Raw genomic sequence first — 22,951 nt, forward strand, 5'->3', positions numbered from 1 at the left:
AAAAGTAGGTGTCCTCTGCATGGATTTTGGATTTGGCACAAACTATCAATATGTGCTATGGTTTGTATAAATAATTGACAGATAATTGCCTGCTTGGCTTGCAAAACGTGGCACACTGTGTAAGCAACAGAAGCAGAAATTCAGGTGCATCCCCCCACCTCGCTGCCCCCCAGAAAAATGCGCCTGCGGTGTTTTACTGGATGCAGAGCTGATAGCCCTGAAGTCGGCAAATTGGACTCGCCCGAGTCTGCCAAAAATAACTTAAATCAAGTGGTGTTTTTAACTTCCTCATTCTGATAGAACTTTTTCCAAAAAAGCTGGCTCCAAGGGAGAGAACTGAGGACTCGGGCTGGAAGTTTTTCTTTGACTGTCCCGGGTTCTGGGGCCGTGGCTGCAGCAGGGCCCGGCGCGTTTGGGGAACCCACCCTCCCCACCCCCCTCCCCCACCCACTCCCCACCCCCTCCCCACCCCCTCTCCCACCCCTCCCCCACCCCTCCCCCACCCCACCCCCCCCACCCCCCCTCCCCCACCCCCTCCCCCACCACCCTCCCCCACCCCCTCCCCCACCCACCGTCCCCCACCCCTCCCCCACCCACCCTCCCCCACTCACCCCACCCCTTCCACCTTACCCTCCCCCACCCTCCCCCGCCCCGCACCCCCACCCTCCCCCACCCTCCCCCGCCCCGCACCCCCCCCTCCCCACCCCCCACCCCGCACCCCCCCACCCCCCCCCCACCCTCCCCCCCACCCCCCCCCACCCTCCCCACCCCCATCTGCCCACCCCACACCCCCCACCCCGGCTCACCGCGTCTCTTGTCTCGCAGGGACCCGCTGCGGATCCAGCAGCTGCAGCAGCAGATCCGCCTGGAGCAGGAGGCCGCGCCGCCCTCGCCGCCCTTCCCGCCGCCGCCGCCCGAGCTGGCGCCGGGCCCGGGCCCCGGAGCGCGCTGGCCCCCGCGCGGCGCCCGCCATGCAGTCGTCCGGCTCCTTCAACTACGCGCGCCCCAAGCAGTTCATCGCGGCGCAGAACCTGGGCCCCGCCTCGGGCCCCGCCACGCCCGCCTCCAGCCCCGGCTCGTCGGCCTGCCCTCGCCGCTGGCGCCCGCGCCCCGGCCGTTCGGCCGCGCCGCCCCGCCGCCCTTCGGGCCCGCCCCGGGCGCCGCCGAGCCCGAGGCCCCGTGGGGCCCGCCCGCGCCCTCGCCGCCCCCGCCGCCCGGGCCCGCCGCCGGCCCCGCGCCCGACGCCTTCCCGCCGCCGCCCCCGCCGCTGCCCGGCGCCGCCCGCTTCGGGCCCGGCCCGGCCCAGACGCCCGCGGCCTTCCTCAGCGCCCTGCTGCCCGCGCAGGGCCCGCCGCCCGCCGTCAACGCGCTCGGCCTGCCCAAGGGCGTCGCCCCCGCGTGAGTAGCGCCCCCGCCCGCGCCCACCCGCACCCCCAGGCCCGCCCGCACCCCCAGGCCCCCAGACCCCGGAGCCAGGCACGCGCTCCCCGCCAGCCCGCGCGCCCCCTCGCGCCCCCAGAGCCCGGCCCGCGAGACCCGGAGCCACCGCAGGCCGCGCGGCGGTGCCGGCAGGGCCTCCCCAGCTCTCAGGGAGCCCGCGGCCACCGGGCGCCTCGCCTCACCCCTGGCCGAGGTGTGCCCTCGCCCTCCGAGGACTCCTGGGCTGCCCTGCCCGGGGTCCCAGAAACCAAACTGATGGTTGACTCCATGTCCGGCTAACGCTGCATCCACGCCCTCCGCACATGACACGCTCAGTGCTGCTCGGCTCCTGAGGGAGCCCTCAGGCTCCACTCCACCCGCGCTCACCGCGGAGCCCGCCGCACACCCCCTGGCGGGCCGGGAGGAACACAGGGCAGTGTCTTCACGAGGTTGAAGCCGGGAGGGCCTGCGCGGCCTGCTGGGGGCAGCCCCGTGCCTGCCCGTCTCCTCCAGGTGTTGCACATGGCTCCTGTCTTGCCCGTGTTGCACCCTACCTAACACTGGTCTCTCCCTGTCTCGAGGATCATGCGGCAGCCCTCCACAGTCCTCCCACTCGGGGACAAAATCTCTGAGGACAAATGACCTAGACAGTGTACACTAAGGTCGCAAGAGAACTTAGCGTCCAGGCATTTGGCGTGTTTGCTGAAGCATGGTGTGAAGGCAGGACTGGACACGGGGCAGGTTTCCTGATCCCATGCAGACCGGGTAAAGGAGGAGTCAGAGTCCTCAGTGGTTTTTTGCAGGTCTTTTATTGGGGTTCACCAGGCATATGGCAGGCAGGGGTGCTGGGGGACCGGGAGGCTGGCAGGCCTCCCAGCCCCCAGCAAATCCTCACTCTCTCTGGGCTCTCTGGCCTTCTCTGCTTCTGCTTCGGGCTTCTTCTCTTTCCGCTTCTGCTGCTGCTGGCGTCCCCGTGACGCCGCCCTTAAAAAGCCCAGTCTCAGCCCAGGTGAATCCCATCTACCTCGGCCCACACCCTACTCCAGGTGCCCACCATCAGGCATGCACTCAGGACTGCAAGGATCCATCATCTATCCTGATGGTGGGAGGGCAGGAAAGCCTGACATTTTTCCTTACCCTACACATGGTGACTTGAGGTAAGCAGCCTGGGGGTCTTAGGGACCACCTTTTGCTCAGTTCCTGGGATGCACCTTAGTTCCCGGTAGGAATCTTGCTTCACGTTAGACCATTTACCACCGTGAGGCAGAATGGACCTGCAGGGGTCCCATGACTGTTGACCCTTTACTTGCTCCTTGGTGTGCAGCTGTACTACTCCCTCTTGGTATGTAGCCACATCATATCTCACCATGTACAGCTGCCAATGCAAACCCACCCAGAACCTTGTAGAAACTGAAAGCGTATATAAGCCCCCGACTTCCTGCAAACTGGGCTCAGCCTTTGGATGCGAATCCGCTGAGTCAGCACCGGTGCTGCTGTAAACCTGCTTCTTGTTAGCCCCGGTGTCTAAGTTTCCCGCCTGCCGTGTAGCAGAGTGAGTAAAAGCTTGCACCTGCTCGTTTTACTGGAGTTCACAGTAAGTAAGTGCTGCAGGGGCAAGCCAGTTCCCATATCTCAACTCGTCCTGTTGAAAACCTACTTCAGAGTTTACCAGAATTGCAATATGGCTCAAAGAGAAAAGAAGGAAACTCTGCTAAGGAATAAGACCTTACAGTTCGGTTGTTTCCATTCCTGTGTAAGTTTTCCACTGACTGGATGTGTACACGCCGCCTCAGAGATGAGAGATGCTGTGTTGGTCCTTGGCCTGCTGTGTCCGGGTGCTTCCATTAGCACCTTGACCCTTCACTCGCTCCTTGGTATGCAGCCACGTCATCGCTCAGATGTCTTGTTTAGCAACAGATGTCTTGTTTCTAAATGTTGATCACTTGGGTTGTTTGAAATCTGGCTGTTTCTCAAATCCTCATTGGAAAAGCGCAGTCAAATGAGTAGGTGAATAAATAAGTCAAAGGAAGGTGGGGAACTGCAGGGTAATGAAGCGGTCATGTGCTTCTACTGAGCTGTCAGCCAGCTGGTCTGTGGACAACCTGCCTTTCTTCTCTACTTTTGTTTGAGTTTGCGGCTGCAAGGACCTGTACTCTCTTGCTAAAAGGAAGCTGTTAGACTGAAAACCTGGGGTTTTATTTTGTCCTCTTTTACTATGAAATGCTGCCAAATCTTCTAGGAAGATGATTAATGTATTGGTATTATTTCCTCTATAGAATTCCACCAAAGATTAGTCTGACCAAGGTGTTGGAGTGCAAAGGGAGTCATCCCATACCCCTCTGGGTTCTTCTAGGCCGGAAAATAATCAAACACATCAGAGGGATTAATAAGAGAAAAAGCCAACAAGTTTAATAACATGTAGCCCTCCTATATATGGGGGAGACACCCCCCCCCCCGGGCATGGCTGAGTGACTCCTGTATGACCGTCCAACTTAAATAGCCTAGCGACACTGGCATAAGAGAGAGAAGATTTGGTCAGGAGTCTATCCAGAAAGGCACAGCAGACAAAGGCATGCAGATTTAAGTTCTGCCTTTTCCAGGAAAAGAGATAAGATTAGTTCTTCCTGGGAGAGGGTCTTAGAGAAGTTAACATACAAATATGAAAAGCAACTTTCCCCCAGCCTTCAGAGCCCCTCCCAAGAAATAAACTTCTGGCCAAAAATGCATAATTTGGGGTAGCAAGCAGACTTCCGTTCCCCTACGGCAGTCACACCTTTCATCATCTTAGTTAGAAATAGTGGCTTATTCTCATCTTTGACTTTGACATTCTCTTAAGAGATAAGCTGTTACGAACTTAAGTAGTAGAAGTATCTGCTCTTTATTCACATCTGTCACAAACCCTCATTTTATGGAGTCAAAATATTTTGTGTTATCCCAGAAACCCAGTAAAAGCTCCTGCCATCTCTTAAAAATTAATGGGGAAATCATGCTGATTTTGTGGCTGTGGAAAAACTAAACCTAAGGGCTGTCAGGCGCTCTGATACAAAGTGGCACTACCAGGCTGCAGATTTGCAGCTCAGTGCCAGCCCAATGAACGATTATTGTTCGGGTACCCTTCTGTCTTCCAAGGAATTATCCTATGACTAAGTCACACAGACTTAAAGAATGAATTCTTTTGGTTTGATACATGTAATTTTTGAAACATTTTCCCCCTCTGGCATATTTTTGGATCCCTCTTTTGTATTCCGATTAAAAACAAAAATGTAGCTATTTATCCATCACAATAATCCAAATAATTTGCCGAAGCTTGAATGTCTTTCAGGACTACCATGACTAATTGGTGTCCTTGAACTTGAAGGAATTGCCAAACTATTGTCAAATGAATCTTTTTAAATTACTTTCACTTATACTTCATTGGGAACATGAGATTATGACAGCAGATTCAGTTTTACTGCTGTTGTTTCTCTGGCTGGCTGGGTTTGCCGTGTTTGTCAGGTGCCAGCGAACAGATCCATTACACATGACTCCAACAGAACTACCTTCGTTTTTCTCCCCTGCTTTGTTTTACCAAAATCTTATCGGAATTTCAGATTCCTCAGTGTTCTTTATCGGCTGCATGCTAGCTGTTTCATTGTGTGTGTGTGTGTGTGTGTGTGTAGCACTGCCCTTCCATCTGGAGAGTAGGCTGGTAGCGTACTTAGTTTCTGAAGAGTCTTGGAGAGAAGGCTCTGCTTCTCAGGCCATGAGTGCCAGAGATAAACCACAGTGAGGAAGGCAAAAGACAGCGCCTCTCACTGACTCCAGCCCGTGTTTGGTTGTTGATTGACTGTGGGCTGGGAACTTCTGCATATCCGATTCCTCCAGAGCCTTTCTTTTCTCAGGTGGCTGCATTTTCCCCTAAGGTTACTGGGGTCACTGACAGAAAACATCCCCCTTCTCAAAGCTGTTGACGGAAACCAATGTTAAGGACTGAATGTGTCTGATGGAGGCAGTGAGAATAGGCCTCAGAGGAGACCTGGTTGCACTTTTATGAAATGAATAGAAAGTTTCTGCTCCCCTCACCACCACCGGGCTAGTTTCCCAGCTTCCATTGCTTGAAGGAACCTTGTTCCTCTACACATGAATAAGCCCAAAGGGGCTTGGGGCCACCCCTGGGGATGGTGCAGCATTTCTCACTTAGCACATCAGCTCCAGCCTGGAGAACCAGCCCCACTTCATTTTCTTGGAACTGTCCTCAGGGAGTGCCACACAGCCACAGTGTGACAGTGTCTTGTGCTTCATTGTCTCTTTCGTGTAAGTAGGGCTTGGCTTTGACTGCCGCCCGTGTCTGTCAAAAGAAGAAGATGTGTCACTAAGAGCTTTTATACCTGTGTGTTAATGAGAGCTTCTAGGCTGTGGTCAGCTACTCCATGCTCAGCTCGCTACAGACATGTCATTGTCCCTCTCCCCCGTGGCGTGTAAGGGACAGGCAGGCCGGACCTTGTCATCTGTTGTTAAGGCGCGCAGTCCCGAGCAGGGAATCCTGGGGTAGAGAACAGTGTGACTTAGTCTTGATCTGTGGCCAGGTCGGCCTCTCATAAATCTGATGTCTGTTAAATCTTCATAAAAGAAAACTGCTGCAGACCAATGAAATGAAACCCCCAGGTCATAAGGAAAAGATTGCAACAGATTTTAGTTGTATTTTAGTTTTTAAAACAAGTTAGTGGTTAGAGTGTAACCAGCAGGAAAGCACCCAGAAGACAAAGCGACGTGGGACTTTGCACACTCCCGCATTGGCTTCCTCTTCTGGCAGGAAGCAGGTGGGCGGGACCCGTGTCCTTCCCCATTATGGGCAGAGGTCTGAAGGGATTCCAGGTCTTCCCAGGTCTTGTCCCCGCACACTCTACAGTCTGTCATGGAGGAGTCACAGAGAGTTGCCTCCAGGCCTGGGCGAGAGTATCTTAGTAGGCCGCCAGGGTCTGCGTGACTGGGTGACGATTCTGCCCAGGAGCAACTCAGTCTTAGCCGCTGTGCACCCAGGTGGCTGTGTACCCAGATGCGCGGGGAACCCGGGCTGTGCACCCAGGTGGCTGTGTACCCAGATGCGTGGGGTACACAGGCTGTGCACCCAGGTGGCTGTGTACCCAGATGTGCGGGGTACCCAGGCTGTGCATCCAGGTGCTTGAGTACCATGATGCATGGGGTACACAGGCTGTGCACCCAGGTGGTTTGTACCCTGATGCGCGGGGTACCCAGGCTGTGCACCCAGGTGGCTGTATACCCTGATGCGCAGGGTACCCAGGCTGTGCACCCAGGTGGCTGTGAACCCAGATGCTCGGGGTACCCAGGCTGTGCACCCAGGTGGCTGCATTCAGATGCACGGGGCCAGCACGTAGGCACAGTGCACACATGTGCGAGTTTATTCTCTCAAGAACCCAGAAAGTAATGTGAAGAGAATTAAATATTAGAAGAAAGCTTTCTATTTCCCTTTAAATCTGAGCAGAAGGTGCACCTATTTGGCTTCATTATAAAATTTAGTTGAAAACATGGAATTGATACACAAAACCCAGTGTGTGTATCTCGGGTGCCTTCTTAAATATGAAGGATGCCTGAATGCTGATGTGGTAATGACTCTGCTCACCCTGGAATCCTGGTGTTTAGTGATCATCAGGTTCTCCCGAACATGGCAAGAGGAGAATAAAAGGATGTTTCATAGTAAGAAGAAAAAAAACCCTCTGGTTGCTAGACAGGCGCGTGACCTCTTAAATCAATATTGTGCTCTGGAGATTTGAGTTTCTGAAATACGCTGACAGACTTGACCTACTAGAGCAGATCCGGGAAGGATGCTTTCAAGATTATGCAGTAGCCAAGAGTAAAAAAGAAGAGAAGAAAACCCCCCGGGGATTTGGTGGTGGTTGAATCTGGAAGATTTTACCTTCCAGATGCTGGTGTATATGTTGGAGATGTTTTTATCTGCAGCCACGTGAATATTATTTGAAAACGGTGACATGTTGTTGAAGCCAGAATAAGCAGAGCAGTGACGTGTTTTGCACTGTTTGGGCCACGTGTGCAACGCTGAGGCAGCGCGTGTGGGAGGCCTGGCGTGAGTTGTTTACTAGCACCGGTTGCCCCTGAGCCGCTTTCTCTGAAGAGTGCTGATGTTAGCAACAGTTTACTTTGAGTACAGGTTTTATTTTCTAACTATACAAACCAAGAGGAAAGATGATCTGCTACCAGACATTATTACCTGACGAGTTGTTGCCCTTCTTTATTCTAATTCATCAAAAGTGGTGCCATCTGCGTGAGCAAACCACAGCCACTTGACATCAAGCTCAAACAGAGAATTCATTTTTTTTTTTTTTAGGAAAACAAGTTGCCAAAACTTTGCCTCCACGAGTTATAACTCCCTGCTTTTTCTTTCCCGCTGCCTTCGTTGTCCAGATACCCCAGTTTGGTGTGTAGCCCTAACCTTGAACAGTCGGCCTCAGCTCCAAGCACGGTTTGAAACACAGTTTCTTAGAGCATTTCCTGAGTCACGCTAGTCCAAGCGAGATCATCTGAGCACAGGGAGAGTTGCCCTGAGGAAAGAAGCGTGCAAAGGACTGTGCCCCGGACTTCTTTCCTGGGGGGTCGCAATCACCGCCCTGCCCAGCTCTCCGGGGGTCTTCAGCCCTGTGGTCGCCCACACTCCTGCTCACGCGCCTGGCCCGTCCCAGCGCTCCAGCCTTCCCCCCTCCCTGCCACCCCCATGACCGGGTATAATTTTTGCAAACAGTGACTTAGTTTTCTCTTCACCGTCGCATTCCCGGCGCCCACCCAGAGCTGAGCACGGGAGCGGCTCCGTGGGGTGTAGCTGTACATCCGTAGACCCTCGGCCTAGAATGGGGGCATATTCCCTCACGCCTTCGCCTCTTCCATTCGTTGCCCTCGGCCAGTCTCGTCTTTTCCATCGCCCTTCGCGACTCCCTTCCATGAAGACGGTGTCTGCGGCCCCCCAGGGAGCACCCTTCCTGCCGGGCACCGGCCTAGGTGCTTCGCGTACAGTAGTTCATGCTGTTGCCCAGTCATCCGCGAGGCGCCTGCTGCTCGTCCTCACACTCTGCACCTTACAGAGGAGGGAAACGAAGCAGATAGCGTGCAGGCGACTCACCCAGACCCCACATGCACGCCGAGACCCTTCCTCTCCCCCTCCCCGGCTGTCCTTCTCCTTCCATCAACACCTTCGACATCTCTTTTCTGGAGTGTTCTGCAGTCATTCTCACCAGCGTCCTTTCCTGTTTCTCTTGCACCCCCATTGTACCTAGAATTACAATCACCTACTTTGCTCCTTAACTACCCCCCCCCCCGCAAAGTTTATTGTTAAGTAACCTCTTGTGATCAAGGGCCCCCCTTTGGGACTTGGCTATCCTCTCTGTATCCCACAGGCTAGAGTTGAAACTATAGTGATGACACTCTCATTTGGGGTCCCCCCCCCTCACTTTCATGCATTAAATTTGTAATACATAGAATTCCAAGATGTCATCAGGTAATAGTCACTTACCTTGCAAACCAACTCTTGGGTTCCAGGCTTAACAGAACTTACTGATCTTTTTGCCCAGCACTGGGCCTTGCTAGATGTCCCATAAGTATTTGTGAAATGACTATTAGACATATCTTTCAGTTGATTTTTATTTCAGTGTTAGGGCTTCAGAACTAAGAAAATATGCGCACCTCAAGTTCCGTAAGTAAAGAGTGGCTTCAAGAAAGGGGGAATCCAGAATGGCATAAATGCCCTTCAGCTGCCGGTGATTTGATGTGTTGAGGGGAGTGGCTTGTTAGAAGAACTATAGAATGATAAGGCTTTTATTGTATTGAAAGGGCAAGAGTTACTTTACTGTACTCCCTGAGACAGTAAAATACCGGGTGGCAGGAACTCACACCGAGGTGAGCAGCCTCTCTGTGAAATGTCCCAGAGCAGTTTTCCCAAGGTCCCCTGCAGAGGTCGAGGATGCCAGGCAGCGCGTTGTGAGCAACAGGACTTACTCTGTGCTGACTAGGCGCGTGTGTTCTTGCTGCAGACAGCCTGTGCTCCTCTAGGTGAGCCGGAGAGCTGCCCTTTTGCCCCCGCCCTTCTGTGCGCAGAGAGCACCGCTCTCGGGGTGATCTGCCTGCACAAACAGCGAAGCCCTCTGAAGCCAAAGGCTGCTCGTGAGCACATAGTCGTGCAACCGGTTTATGTGTCAGGTTGAAAGTAATAAAGGGAAGCCATGTGTTCCCAGAATCTGACCTCACAGAGAACCAGCTGTCTTCAAATTTACCTTTCGGGTGATGTCAAAAGTTAATTCTTCTCGTTTCCCGGCTCTAGTTAAAAGTAACATAGAACTTTGTTTCTTACACAGGCTAGAAACTTTGTTTCTAGCCAAGCCCCATAGAAGTTGTGTAACTTGTACTTGCTCTAAGCCTGGCTCTTGACATGTATTTGATGTCCAGTGGCTCGGGCACAGATTTCCCAGTCTGACAGGTGAAAGGTAGGGAAAGGCCAGATGTGGGCGTGGAGTGGCCAGCGCATGCCTTCACTCACTCCATGAGTGAAGTGTCATCTGGGGGTCTGCTGTCCGATGGCCATCCTGATGACAAGAATCCGGGTGAGGGAGAGACAAGGAGAACATACAGTAATGAAGTGTGATGAGTGCCAGGAAGAGACAAACATGGTATGACAGTGAATGGGGGAGAGTTAGTCAGTGTTGTCCTTTCTGAGGAGATAACTAAAGCTTCAAGGCCGATGACATGACCCCCAAGAAAAAAAGCAAGGCAGAGAGCCTCCAGGTTTACAAGGGCTGACAAGCTCTGCCTATATTGAAGAACTGGATGCAGAAAGATTGAGGTTATAAATCAAATTCCTATGGCTCTTGCTATTACTAAGTGTCAGGTCCATTGCCCAGATCCCTAAAAACGTAAGTTCCCAGTGAGGAGACAACTTGAAACCTGATTAACTACTTCTTTGATATTATAGACACGGTTTATCACAATATTTTACTTTTCTTAATGTCAGTGTCTAATATCATAGTATTTGAACCTCGGGGCAAATAACCAGAAAGAAAAAGGCCTGCAAAAGCCACCAATTAGGGTTTTTCCACCATCAGTAGAAGACTCGACTACCGCCAGGTGAAAGGCAGGAGGTTTCTTGACTTCCATATGGTTCCATGGCCAGTTAACACGGTGTCCCAGAAACGTAATTAGGATCCAGGGTCTGTCTGTCCCAGCTTCGGCCCTGGCTGTGTGGGTCCTTCCCTCCCAGTCATGCAGTAGTTGCAGCAGTTTTTGCATAAAATTTTTAACAGGGTGGTAGTCCGTGAATGAAGATTTTTTTCCTTTTTTTTAATTGACGAGGAATTTTTAACTGGCACGCCTCCCCCTCCCACTGCCACCTCCGTTCCCCAGCCTCGCTGGCCAGGGCTGCGTCACCAGCCTCTGGCTAAACCACAATCCCAGGATGGAGACAACTGAAATTGGACTTCGATCAGTCATGTTTTCAGGCACATGGAAGGTCAAACACCCAACAAAATCAGGGACTGTTCAGCAGCAGAAAAGGGATGGGCAGGCGGGAAGAGGCTGCCGGGAAGACGAGTGCACAAGCCTCAGGCGCCCTTTCGCTCTTCTCTTTTTAACTTATATGTGTATGTTTCCCTCTAGTTAGTCTGTTAAACCTTCATATGTATCAGACTCATCTGGAGGGGATGTCCAAGCACAGGCTGCTGGACCATACCCAGACTTACTGGTCCAATAGGTCTGGATGGAGAGGGGAAAAAAAATCTGTATTTATAGCAACTTCTCAGATGATGCTGACACTGCTATTTCAGGGACCACCCTTTGAGAACCAGGGAGCTGGTGGTAGACTGCATAGCACTTGCCTCTTTATAAATGCAAGCACAGTATCTGTATTCTGTGACTTGCTTTTTTTTTTTTTTTAAATTGGCATTACATTGTAGAAATTTAACGTTGGTGACCAGGGTTGCTTTAGGGTCATTCATTCTTGCCATTTTCTAGTATTCTATTCTTATTAATCTCCTTAAAGGAAAAGGAAGAGATTAGGAAACAAATGACTTAAGGTCCCCACCAAAAGTGATTTCACACCCACTTAAGCATCCAGCTCCAGTGACCCCTGATTCCCATGGCTATTGCTGCCCTTGGAAGGAAAGCTTCTGAAATGTTCATTTGTCTTAAAAGCTCTAGGCCATCCAAGAGTAAGCCTCCTGGAGGCTTAGGCAACACCAGGCATAGCAGGGCCTGCAAGACCTGCCACGTTGCTGTAGTATAAAATAGTCCTTAAATTAGGTAACATTGGCCTACCCATCAAATGAGGTAGGAAGGGCATTTGAAGAGTGCGTAACAAACATTATTTCACTTAAAATGGGCTAGGCACTATTGAATAAATTCATTACAAAGAATCAGAAGGACCGAATACCAGCATGAAAGAAATATGTTCTCTTTCAAATCTTCTCAAAAGTCCTATGTGGTATATATTTTCATACCTGGCTATAAGAAAAGCTAAGAAACTTGCCCAAAAATCACAAATCTAGTAGAAGGCAGAGCCCTAGGTCTGATACCAAATCACACCATGTTTTCATTGTACACTTTTGCCCACCAAGGACAGAAACACAGGCCTTCACTATCCTCGCATTTATCTCACCACTGAGGCACACCCCCAAAGGTATTTAGTAAACTGCTTCTGAAATCTGGTTGGGATCAGGATTACCTGAACACTGAAACCAGCTTCCACTGGTTCTTCCCAGAGGTGGCTGGAAAGATGCAGCATAGCGTGGGAGGGACACACTGGCCCGTTGTACTCCCTCTTGGACTTGAATGTCTGATTTGCTTTTATGTCCGACAACTGACTATTCCACTTTGTGCTTTCGTGCTGCAGGGGATTTCCAAAGAAGACCAATAGAACTGCCAGGATAGCCTCTGATGAGGAGATTCAAGGCACAAAAGATGCTGTCATTCAAGACCTGGAAAGAAAACTCCGCTTCAAGGAGGATCTCCTGAACAATGGCCAGCCGGTACTGACAGACAGACGTGGGGCCCGAACTTGGAGCATTAGCCACCCGCATCGCACACTTCCCTCGCTCCACTGAGACAGGGGTCCTTAAGATTTGCCCACAAAATTGATTTTATTACCCCTGAATCTCCACATCTGGCTTCAATCTAGAAAAAAGGGAGAAAATGAAATGGTTTCTACTCCGTGTTCACTGCTTCGTGTATTCACAAAGTTGTTCTTGGAATAAAGACAGCTAGTTGGATAAAGGAAGGAGAAAAGGCTGATCTTAAGGCTGGGAGTAGAACAAATGAGTAATTGTGTGTTATAAAGAAAAAGGACCTTGGGGTTCCCATCCCCACTGGGTGGGAGTTGGGGGCGAGAAAAGTGTGTTCTAGGATGATTTGTACCTGCCCGAGAGCCAACTTGGAGTTCAGTGCCAGAAAGAGAGGTTCTATGGCAGGTACTGCTTCTGCGGAAAAGTTTCTTTACAAAGGAAACTATTGCTGGCGTGGCCCTACTCTGTGAGACACTTACTAGATGTTGACTGAGTGATCTCATCCAGTAATATCTGTTCCACAGTCTTGTTCTAGTTTGTCAGGAAAGACTCAAAAAAAAAATCTGCAGAATTATAGAGTAAATATATATATATGTATTTTCTGATCATACTCAGAGTATTTTAAGGAAATGGGAAAAGTAAATCCAGCAAATAAGATTTCCCAGGTAAAGGAAAGGACCTTTTGTGCCTCTGTATGAATTACTATTAGAAAAATTTGCTTTGCTCTTAAAGTACACAAGGAAAAGTATCTCTTTGTATAAAATGTTGCTCTTAGACACCTTTTTCAGAGTAGAAAGTTCTCTATTAATTATGTTTTCAAGGAGTTTTAATTACCAAGTATTACTAAATAAAAATGCAAGAACAGACCATGTTTGATTGGAAAGGTGAGGAACAGAGTACTGATGCTGATTTTAATTATTAGGGTATTCTAACCTGAGTTTAGGAAGATTAAAATTCTAATAAGCTCCTGTAGTAGTTATTCATTTCACTAAGGATAGATTTTTCACATAGGGAAAATATTTTCTCCCTAAAATAAGTGATTGCATGTGTAAATATACATACTCTGGAAGTTTTCCCTGGATCTGTCAGCCAAAGCCTTTGAAATATTAAAACAAATATTTATGGGAACTTTTTCAAGCCAGGTAAAGGCATCACTCCAGTTTTTTGGTTGTTTTTTTTTTTTTTTTTCTTTTTGGTTGGTTGTTTAAATATTCCTATGGACTAAGATACTCTTGGTTAAAAAAAAAAAAAGACTTCTATAAATTATGTACTATATTATGTATATGCATTTTACAAATACATACAGTATATTTATCTGTTTAGAAGTCAGTGACATACACAATAAATTCCATGGATTCTGACATCAGAAAGTTTAGAAAGATAAGGTTTCTTTTTAGAAAAAGGGACCCTCAACTTTTTCCTAATGTTAGATATTTTTCTATTGCTTGATTTTGACTTCTGAGACAGGGCTGGTATATCCACATGGCACAGTGGGTTAGAAACAAAACTATGACTAAAATTTGACTCCTGAAGGTAGCAGGTGCATTCTGGTGAGGGACAGATGTCAAATCGGCAGTTCTGTTTATAAGGAACAAAGAGGAAATTACTCTAGACCTCCCTTTGATGTTAATACAGTTCTCTGTAAAAATATGAGGAAAGCTTTTAAGAGAGCAGGTATTTAAAAGTCTCTTTGAAATTGAATTCACTGATTTTTTTAACAGACACTGAAAATTAAATAATAACACAATAGACTGAGACATTCCAGGCCCCAAACACCTACCTGTACCTCTTTCTGGCCTCTGCCCCTTCTTTATTAATGAAATAATTTGAACTTTGGGACTGTCTGGCATTGGGCACTTGGCTTGTTTCATTTCCACATTTCAGCTGAGACAGAGCCAGAAGTTACTGGAAATGATAATTTTACCAACATACTTTCCTGATTGTGGAGTTTCCAACCAACAGAATTTGCATCTATATTCAGAATTTTGGAAATTTATTTTAAATTATTTGTACTTCTCCTAGATTCTGCCTTACTTTTTCTCTATTTTGAATCAAACGTTTGTTTTTAAAACACCCCTGGTGGGACAAATGGTCTCTGAAAGTTTCTCTAGACCTATAACTATATGGCATTTAAGAACCAATACTAAGAACCCAAGTCACTCCAACAGAACAAAGAAATTTACTGGCATTTCTTTTTTATAAAAATGACTTGGCAGGGCCTCCCTGGTGGCTCAAGGGTTAAGACACAACCTATGAAGCTATTCACAGCCACTGCAGCATGGGTTTGATCCCCGGCCAGGGAGGTGACCCACATGGTGCAGACCTCTCCTGTCTCGCCCACTGCTCCCCTCAGCAGTGTATTTCAGTGGCTCTGCCTGTTCTGCTCCCCACTCTGTCTCTGGTGAATTCTCTCACCCCCCACACCTCTGGCCTATACCCCAGTTCTTGTATGCATAAATAAATCTTTAAAAAAAACTGAATTGGCAAAAATGGCCTCTGAGTAGAATCATAAATTATGGATGTTGGCTTTAGCCAACCTTTGGAGTCCTTGTGCCACTTTAGCCATGTGCACTCCTCTGCTGCTTACTGGATTTGCCTACAGTCACCGATGTTACAGAGCAGCTCGGATATGCTCTTAGAGATGAGTATCCTAAAGCAGAGAAGCCATCACTGCCAGCGTGTCACCTCCCTATCAGGAGTCTCAGAACTGACTAGCCTGTCTGGAAGCCTGTGGATGGCTATGAAAATAACATTTCCTTTAAAAATATATTTTGCTATTTAAGTATCTTTTTCTCTGTATTTGCTGCTAATGGCGAGTATATGACATGTATTTCTATGTGGCTTCTTCCTTGCTGCTTATTTAATTTATGCTGCATCAGTTGGTGGCTGCCAAGATTAATTACCCCATCTTCCAACTCTGGAATAGGTCACTGGGACCCAAAGGGGAGATGAAAGACTAGACAGCTGAAGCAAAAAACAGACTCCTTTTACATACAGGTATCGGAAGGTGGAGCCAGGACAGTTACAGAAACCATGAAAGCTAGCTTGTGTTGGGCTTTTTAAAAAATCCCTTTCCATGAGGCTCAAATAATTGTGACTTTTCTAATTTTGTGTTTTCTGTGATTTACTTTGATTAGAGGTTAACATATGAAGAAAGAATGGCTCGCCGATTACTAGGTGCTGACAGTGCAACTGTTTTTAATATTCAGGAGCCAGAAGAGGAAGCAGCTCATCAGGTACTATGTTTCTCTGGATCTCTTAGAAAAATAGCAATTACTTGTTTCCTCTCCCTGTACTCATTGTGGACGCTATTCTTGGGATCATTTCTGTGGAAAGTAGAGGGCAGACAAAGAAAAGAAGTGCTAACAGCATCAATAAGCCCCATGCGTAATATTTATTGAGCACATACTGTGCCAGATGTTGTGTTAGGTGATTGGAAGGATTGTTTCTGTCAGTGATACCTGTTCTTTTTATCTTCTCTAGTGATCATGTTTTCTCCTGTCAAGTATCTTGCTGTTTTTCCTATCCTGTGCTTTACTGCAGAGTAGTTTTGTACATATTTTTATTGAAATTGCTTCAAAGAGTGACTATTTCCCATTAAATTTTTAATGTCTAGTCAAAATATCTATGCATAGAAAAAACTGTATTTTCCTCCACATATTTAGTTATAAATCACCTATCAGCAGAAAACCTAAAATGTTGTTTTTGTTCCCCTTCTATACTACTTTGTGGCTTTGATGTACAGTGTTTTATAATCTCCACTGCTTCTGTTTGGAGATTCAGATGCAACCTCAGGATAGAAGAAACTTTTCTAAAGCCAGTTTAAAGGATCAAGTAAACTCTTTTTCATTGTTTATTGAGAAATGGATCTGCCTTCAAAATCTGAAAGTTTTTCTGTGTTAAAATAATGCTACCACAAAAATTTCACTTTAAGAAAACTAAAAATCTTGCTAGATTCTTATTATTCTATATTAGTCTTCACTTCTTTTTTTCTACCATTACAGGAAATTGGGTCTTCCCATGCTACTGTAGGGAGTCCTCAGGATGGTCAAAAGGTTAAGCTTTTCGCCTTTCTTCTCTTTCCAATCTTTCACTATATCTCTATCTATATTCTTTTGGGTTTTTTACTTGTAGCTCTATCTTTACTGCCATATAGTAAATACTGTGACCAGTGTCTGCGTTCATTTAAGATCAAGTGAATAAAATTACACCAGTGTGGCTTTTCTTATAATTTATTTTTCACTTGTTATACCTTTCAGGGGCAAATGTGCTAATTCTTACACTGGTTAATTTGATAGTACACAAAAGCACTTGGGTACTTTTTGCAGTTTTGTTCATACATAATATTTCTTTCCTCAAACCAATAAACTGGTTTTTTTTTCAATGTTGAATGAGTTCTTTAAGAACTAATTAAAACATTATTTTATTTAATATAATACTTTATAATGTGTTGCCTTGCCTTCATTGTATTTTGTAAGCAAGAGAAAAAAATATAGGACCCACCATCACCATAGGATGGTGGCAGTTTCTTTGTTTTTTTTTTTTTTTAATAGCCAAAATTATTGTCAATCCTGTTTTTCTTTTGAAGAGGGTGGAGAATAGTTCCTAATAGCTGCAGATCTAAGGAGGACTTCAGAGGCTATTTGCTGATGATTGTTATGATTAAAAAAAAAATACATAGTGCCATTTTTTCCCATTGTCTGTTTAATGGATGCTCTGCAATATTACAACTGCTTGCCACATGCACTTTCACCCTTCTGGAGAGATGCGCCACCTGCATCAGCTTTTACCCAAAGAAATCAGTGTCCTGTCCTGCAACAGTTAGGAATGTATTGTCTTTGTGTTTCTCTTTCTCTTTCTTCCCCCCAACTCTGGCCCAAGAGGAAAGAGAAAGAAATTCATCTCTAAAGTTTCCTTCTTATTTGGATGATAAAACTTGCAGACAATTTGAAATATCACATGTACTTATTTCCAGATGTTTTTTGTTTTCCATGGAATTGAACTGGGTTCAGTTTTCAAGTGCTATGATAAATGTCTTTTGAGTGTCATCTTAGAAAGGGGGGTTTAGACTCATGGGACATACTGCACAAGGGACATGGTAGCTAACATGACCTCTTTGTTTGACTAGGAATACAAAGTCTCCAGTTGTGAACAGAGACTCATCAGTGAAATCGAGTACAGACTAGAGAGGTCTCCTGTGGATGAGTCAGGTGATGAAGTTCAATATGGAGATGTGCCAGTGGAAAATGGCATGGCACCTGTCTTTGAGATGAAGCTGAAACATTACAAGATCTTTGAGGGAATGCCTGTAACCTTCATGTGCAGAGTGACTGGGAATCCAAGGCCAAAGGTGAGCTGAAAACAATGGCTTTTTAAGAGTCATACTCTCTGAAGAAGAGTTTTAGCTTCCAAAATATAGCATTCTGTGTCTGGGAGGAGGAAGAAATACAAACTTTCTCAATACCCATCATGTAAAATGTTTGAAACACTCTTAAGTTCAGGGCCATCTTCAGGAGGCATTAGAAAACAAAGCAAGGTAGAAGAGCAGCAGAGTTTGGGTTTGAAGAGTAGAGTAGAATAATAATAACGAAATAATTAACAAGGAATGCTTCCTACACCTACATCATTTACTCCTGATATTGCCATTGTTGCTCCCAAATTATAAATGACTAAAATGAGCTCGGTGAGGTCAATGAATTTTCTGAAGGTCAGAAAGCTGGTAGGTGGCCAGGCTTGACCATGTACCCTATGTTCTGTACCACACAGAGAAGGAATGCCTACCACTGATAATAAGCCTTCAGATCTTTAATCTATAAAGCCAAGACTTCCTATATTTACAAGGGGTGGGGGGAGAGGAATACTTTTAAAAGAGGATAATCAAAGAAACTTCTCATATGCAGGAGCCCTAGGCCGACCTGGCTGGCAGCCCTTTCCCTGCAGACATGTGGAAATGCTAGATAAAGTGTTGCCCTGTTTTTAAAGGGAGACTAGAATGACTGCTCCCTAGCCCAGCAAAATAATAAACAGGATTGCACTTTCCCTAGAATAGAGAGGGCAAAATGAAAAAGGCACACCCCCACGAGGAACTGGAACTCCAGATTTACATTATCATGCAATAGGAAGTCAAGAGCTGAAAAATTAATGCGAAATTTCATGCAGGATGATTAAATGCTTAGTGTTCTGGCAGAAAGCAAAACACGGCCCTGTGGGACATCTTCACACTGTGGGGTGTATCAGACTTCTCAGGGTAGAGTGAGGAAATGTGAGGTCACAGTAAAAACTTACAAACCATATGAGGAAATAAACAACGAGGGGAGTCAATAGCACAAAAAGACAGGAAAATAGAAGCCCAAGTATTGCACAGTATTTTCAAGGAGACGTGTTTGAAATGATTGGAACCGTTGTAAAGGGAATAGAAACTTAAAGAACAGGACAGCACCCGGCAACACAAGTTTGTAAAATCAGCACATAGAAATAAAAAAAGCAGTCACTGAAATTACAAGCTTAGCAGTGGTGTGAAAGAGCAGAAATGAGAAGCAGGAGCTGGAGGGGTAAGTGCTATGATGACACAGCAGACGTGCACTTGGCCATGCCGTTGCTGCACGCGTTGTTTTGTTCTCACCGTAAGGTAAATTTTACCATCACCTTCTTTCCCTAAAACCAAATTTCAACCCATAGCCAGAAGGACAGGGCAAAGAAATGAGCCTTAAATTCTCAAACCCAAATCCACTAATGAGACTTTAAATTGTTAGAGACAACTTCCTTGTCCTATTCTTGGCATCACTCGGGTAACTGTTGTGTATTCACAAAGATGACATCCAATGTATTACAAATAACTTTGCAGCTTATGAATGACACTCAGGAAATTATATATTGAACTCCAAAATAGCCACAGGGATACCCAGATGTTTAAACATGAGTCAAGATTTGCGAAACGATTCCTGTTCCTAAAGAACACTGTTCACTTCAAAGATGGGCTGTTGTCTTTAACATAACTCTGCTTTTTCTAGGGCAAATTTAATTGTTTCACAGCTCAAGAGGCTCAGTTTATTTTTAGATATTTTTATTATGAGGTTTTATTCTTTCATCCTTCCTCCTTTCCTCACTGCCATACTTTTTCTTCTCTCCCTGGTCTACTGAAGAATAATTTCTTCTGTATGTTACATAAATTATGTTAGGATGATTACAGCTTGGAATATTCCCTGTGTTTTAAAAAAATACATTCTATTTCTAGTTCAGTTTTTCTTTTTCAAATTATGTTTATTGAGGTAGTTGGTTTACGTCATTGTATCTTTGGGGATTGTAAGTTTAAGCTTTTAAGCTTCTACAATTGAATTTCCACACCATGCCCACCACCAATGCCCCAGTAATCGCCACTCTGTTCTACTTGTCTAATATATTTCAGCGGAATAATGACAGGGGTTTTTTTGGTTTTTTGGTTTTTTTAAAGATTGATTTATTTATTTATACAAGCACTGGGCACAGTCAGAAGCACCGGAGGGTGAGAGAATTCACCAGGGCCAGAGCGGGGAGCAGAGCAGGCAGAAGGACCGAAGCACACTGTTGAGGGGAGCAGCGGGTGGCAGGAGAAGTCTGCGTGCCATGTGGGACCCTCCTCCGGTGGGCGGGGAGCAGCCGGGGATCAAACCTGAGCTGCAAAGGCTGCGGGCAGCTTCGCAACCCAGGGCTCAACCGCTGCGCCACCGGGGAGGCCCCGGAATAATGACAGTTTGGAGTTTGTTTTTATTCTCTAAGACAACCTTTTAAACTTCACTGTACAAGTAGTATATGTGAAGTATCAGTACATTTGAAAGTTGAAAAAAGCAAAAAGAAAAATGCCTGTAATGTTACCTCAGAAAAAGTCACTATCAACTTTTGATATAGAGCCCTTCATATAAATAGCCCTTTATATAAATAGCATATGAATGTAAATGTCTACTCATACATATATTTTTAAAATTAAAATAGAATTAAACTTGTTGCCTACTTTTTCACTCAAAAAACAATTTCCCATTCTGGTATTTTTTTTTTTAACATGAAATCTCTGACCAGCTGTGCAGATCACACCGGTGTTATTTATCAGTCCCCAGATAGAGTAGGACTGCACCCACTCTTAATCTTTAATGTGTTTCCGTTCACAGATCTATTGGTTTAAGGATGGGAAACAGATCTCTCCAAAGAATGATCACTACATCATTCAAAAAGATCTTGATGGGACCTGCTCTCTCCATGCCTCGGCCTCTACCCTAGATGATGATGGGAATTACACAATTATGGCTGCAAACCCTCAGGTAAGGAAGGATATAGATCTGGGCTCAGATCTAGAGTTTAGTGCTTATAGGCAATTATTTAGACAGAGGAACCATTTCATTAAAAGGTAGGTCATACCCCTTTGGCATGAAACTCTCTTTCCAAATTCTACAACCACCTGGTTTCAGAGGAGAGAGAAATTCTTTGTTTCGTGAGTATATATTAATTCCATCAGATATTTTGTGCAAGAATACTTTCTGGTGCAGAGGTGCACTTTCTTCACAAATAGTATTGAGGGCTTCGTGTACAGATTTTAAGGGGTGATCAGGCTGCAGTGGTGGATAAGGACTAATCCTGGATAGAAAATAAGCCAGCAAACAAATACATAAATAATTTCAGATAGGATTAAGCTTTTTGAAGGCAAAAAAGGAGGAAAGGATAGTGAGTGGCATACTCATGCTGTAGTAGAAAAAGTCAAAAGAGGACTTTATAATCTTGTATATAATTTACATACTATGCTGGGTATGGAGGACACAAAACTTAAGAAGTGATTTTTTTTTTTAACCCTAAGAACTCAGTGTGTGACAGGTGAATGTTACCAAGTCTGGAAAAGGCAAGTAAATAACATTCTTTTAAAAAGCTAAAATTAACAATTTTATTATATAACTAAATGATGATTGTCCAGAAGTCATCTTTTATATCTTATATCAAATTCCTTATTTCATTATTTCTTTTGAAGGCAACATTAAGTGTTAGAAGATAAACAATTCTAGCAAGGTTTATAAACTTCTAAAAGTTTGTACAATATTTATCCTATCTTAATGTTACACTCATAGCTATATTTCTGCAGTAATATTAAATTAGAACAGTCAAATTATCCACAAGTGAGCGCACAGCAACCTCTTCACTGTCAGCATACGTTTCCATTTTAATGCACCATCTTGAGGTTCTGATTTTTCTGGTCAGTGAATACATACATAGCAGTCACCCTGAAAAATAGCAAAATCACAACCTTTTCTAAAAAGTTACATGTTAATACTATTTGTATTTGTGTTTGATGTGTTTAAGAGAACAGATATGGTTGCTTTTTTCCCCTTACTGTGTTTTTAGTTTACCACCTATTAATAAGGTGGAAAATTATTACGAAATCCCAAACTTTTCTTCATGTTGGGCCTTTTATTCCTCTTTACACTAAGGCTGGGATATAGTACAGAGATAGATATAACTATGTTCCTTAACCACTTGCTTGTACTGGGGTCCTGCTATTAATTTCAGGGCATTTTTCCTAGCAAATGTTTTAAACTGTTATTGGAGTAAGCAATTTTGTAGAACAACAAAGAACAGAATAGCGCAATCTTGCTGACACTAAAAAGCCTCCGTGGTGTAGTTCAGGGGTTAAGAACTGTGGCATCAGTAAGAATTGAGTTGGAGTTCTAGCTCTGCCGCTAGATCTATGGGACTTTTACAAGTTACTTAACCTCCCTGTGCCTGTTTCTTCTATGAAATGAAAATAATGTGGATTTAAATAATGCCTATAAAGCTTTCAGTTTACCTGGCACATAGTAAATATGCTCTCAATAAATGCTAGTTATTGTCATTATTTTTTTTTAAGGTTTATATATTTATGCATACAAGAGCTGGGTTACAGGCCAGAGGTGTGGGGGTGAGAGGATTTACCAGAGACAGATAGGGGAACAGAACAGGCAGACTGACTGAAATACACTGCTAAGGGGAGCAGCGGGGAGACAGGAGAGGTCTGCTGTGCCTTGTGGGTAGCTCCCTGGCCAGGGATTGAACTTGTGCTGCAGAGGCTGCGGACAGCTTCATAGGTTGTGTCTTAACCCATTGTACCACCAACACCCTGTCTTAGAACATAGCCCAAGAGCTGGCAGAAGCCTGTGGATCAGAATATGAAAGGATCAGTCTGCTTTTAGGTATGCTGCTCCCACAATACTGTAGGAGAGTAAGCAAGTCAGTTTGGGATGGAATTTGTGCCCAGCATGTTGCTGGTGGGTGGTTTTCTGACTTCCTGGCTTTTCCTTTTTCCCATTCTCATGGGAAGAGTGTGGCTGTGCCACAGCTGTGGGCTTGGGTGGGGGAATTGTGAGGAAGGCACACTCCACACATCCAGCTTGGGGAGCTGCCCCCAGCACATGCAGAGTGGCCGCTGCCTTCATGCCAGCACCAGTGAATTCTCGCGCTTTATCAAATCTTGGTTAAGCCCCTCTGGT

The 22,951-nt window shown here is 45.8% G+C and overlaps 1 protein-coding gene across 1 annotated transcript in view; it reads left to right on the plus strand.

Moving 5' to 3' along the window:
* PALLD (palladin, cytoskeletal associated protein) overlaps nt 1–22,951 on the plus strand; it is a 343,422-nt gene that overhangs the window by 301,753 nt on the left and 18,718 nt on the right. The window contains 7 exon segments of the mRNA XM_037526416.2: nt 826–954; nt 956–1,080; nt 1,083–1,398; nt 12,302–12,437; nt 15,608–15,706; nt 17,599–17,820; nt 20,612–20,761. Of these exon segments, the coding sequence (XP_037382313.1) occupies nt 826–954; nt 956–1,080; nt 1,083–1,398; nt 12,302–12,437; nt 15,608–15,706; nt 17,599–17,820; nt 20,612–20,761 (1,177 nt within the window).

Source organism: Talpa occidentalis, unplaced genomic scaffold, assembly GCF_014898055.3.
Source record: "Talpa occidentalis isolate TD23 unplaced genomic scaffold, MPIMG_talOcc4v2.1 talOcc4.4, whole genome shotgun sequence".
NCBI classification, from domain to species: domain Eukaryota; kingdom Metazoa; phylum Chordata; class Mammalia; order Eulipotyphla; family Talpidae; genus Talpa; species Talpa occidentalis.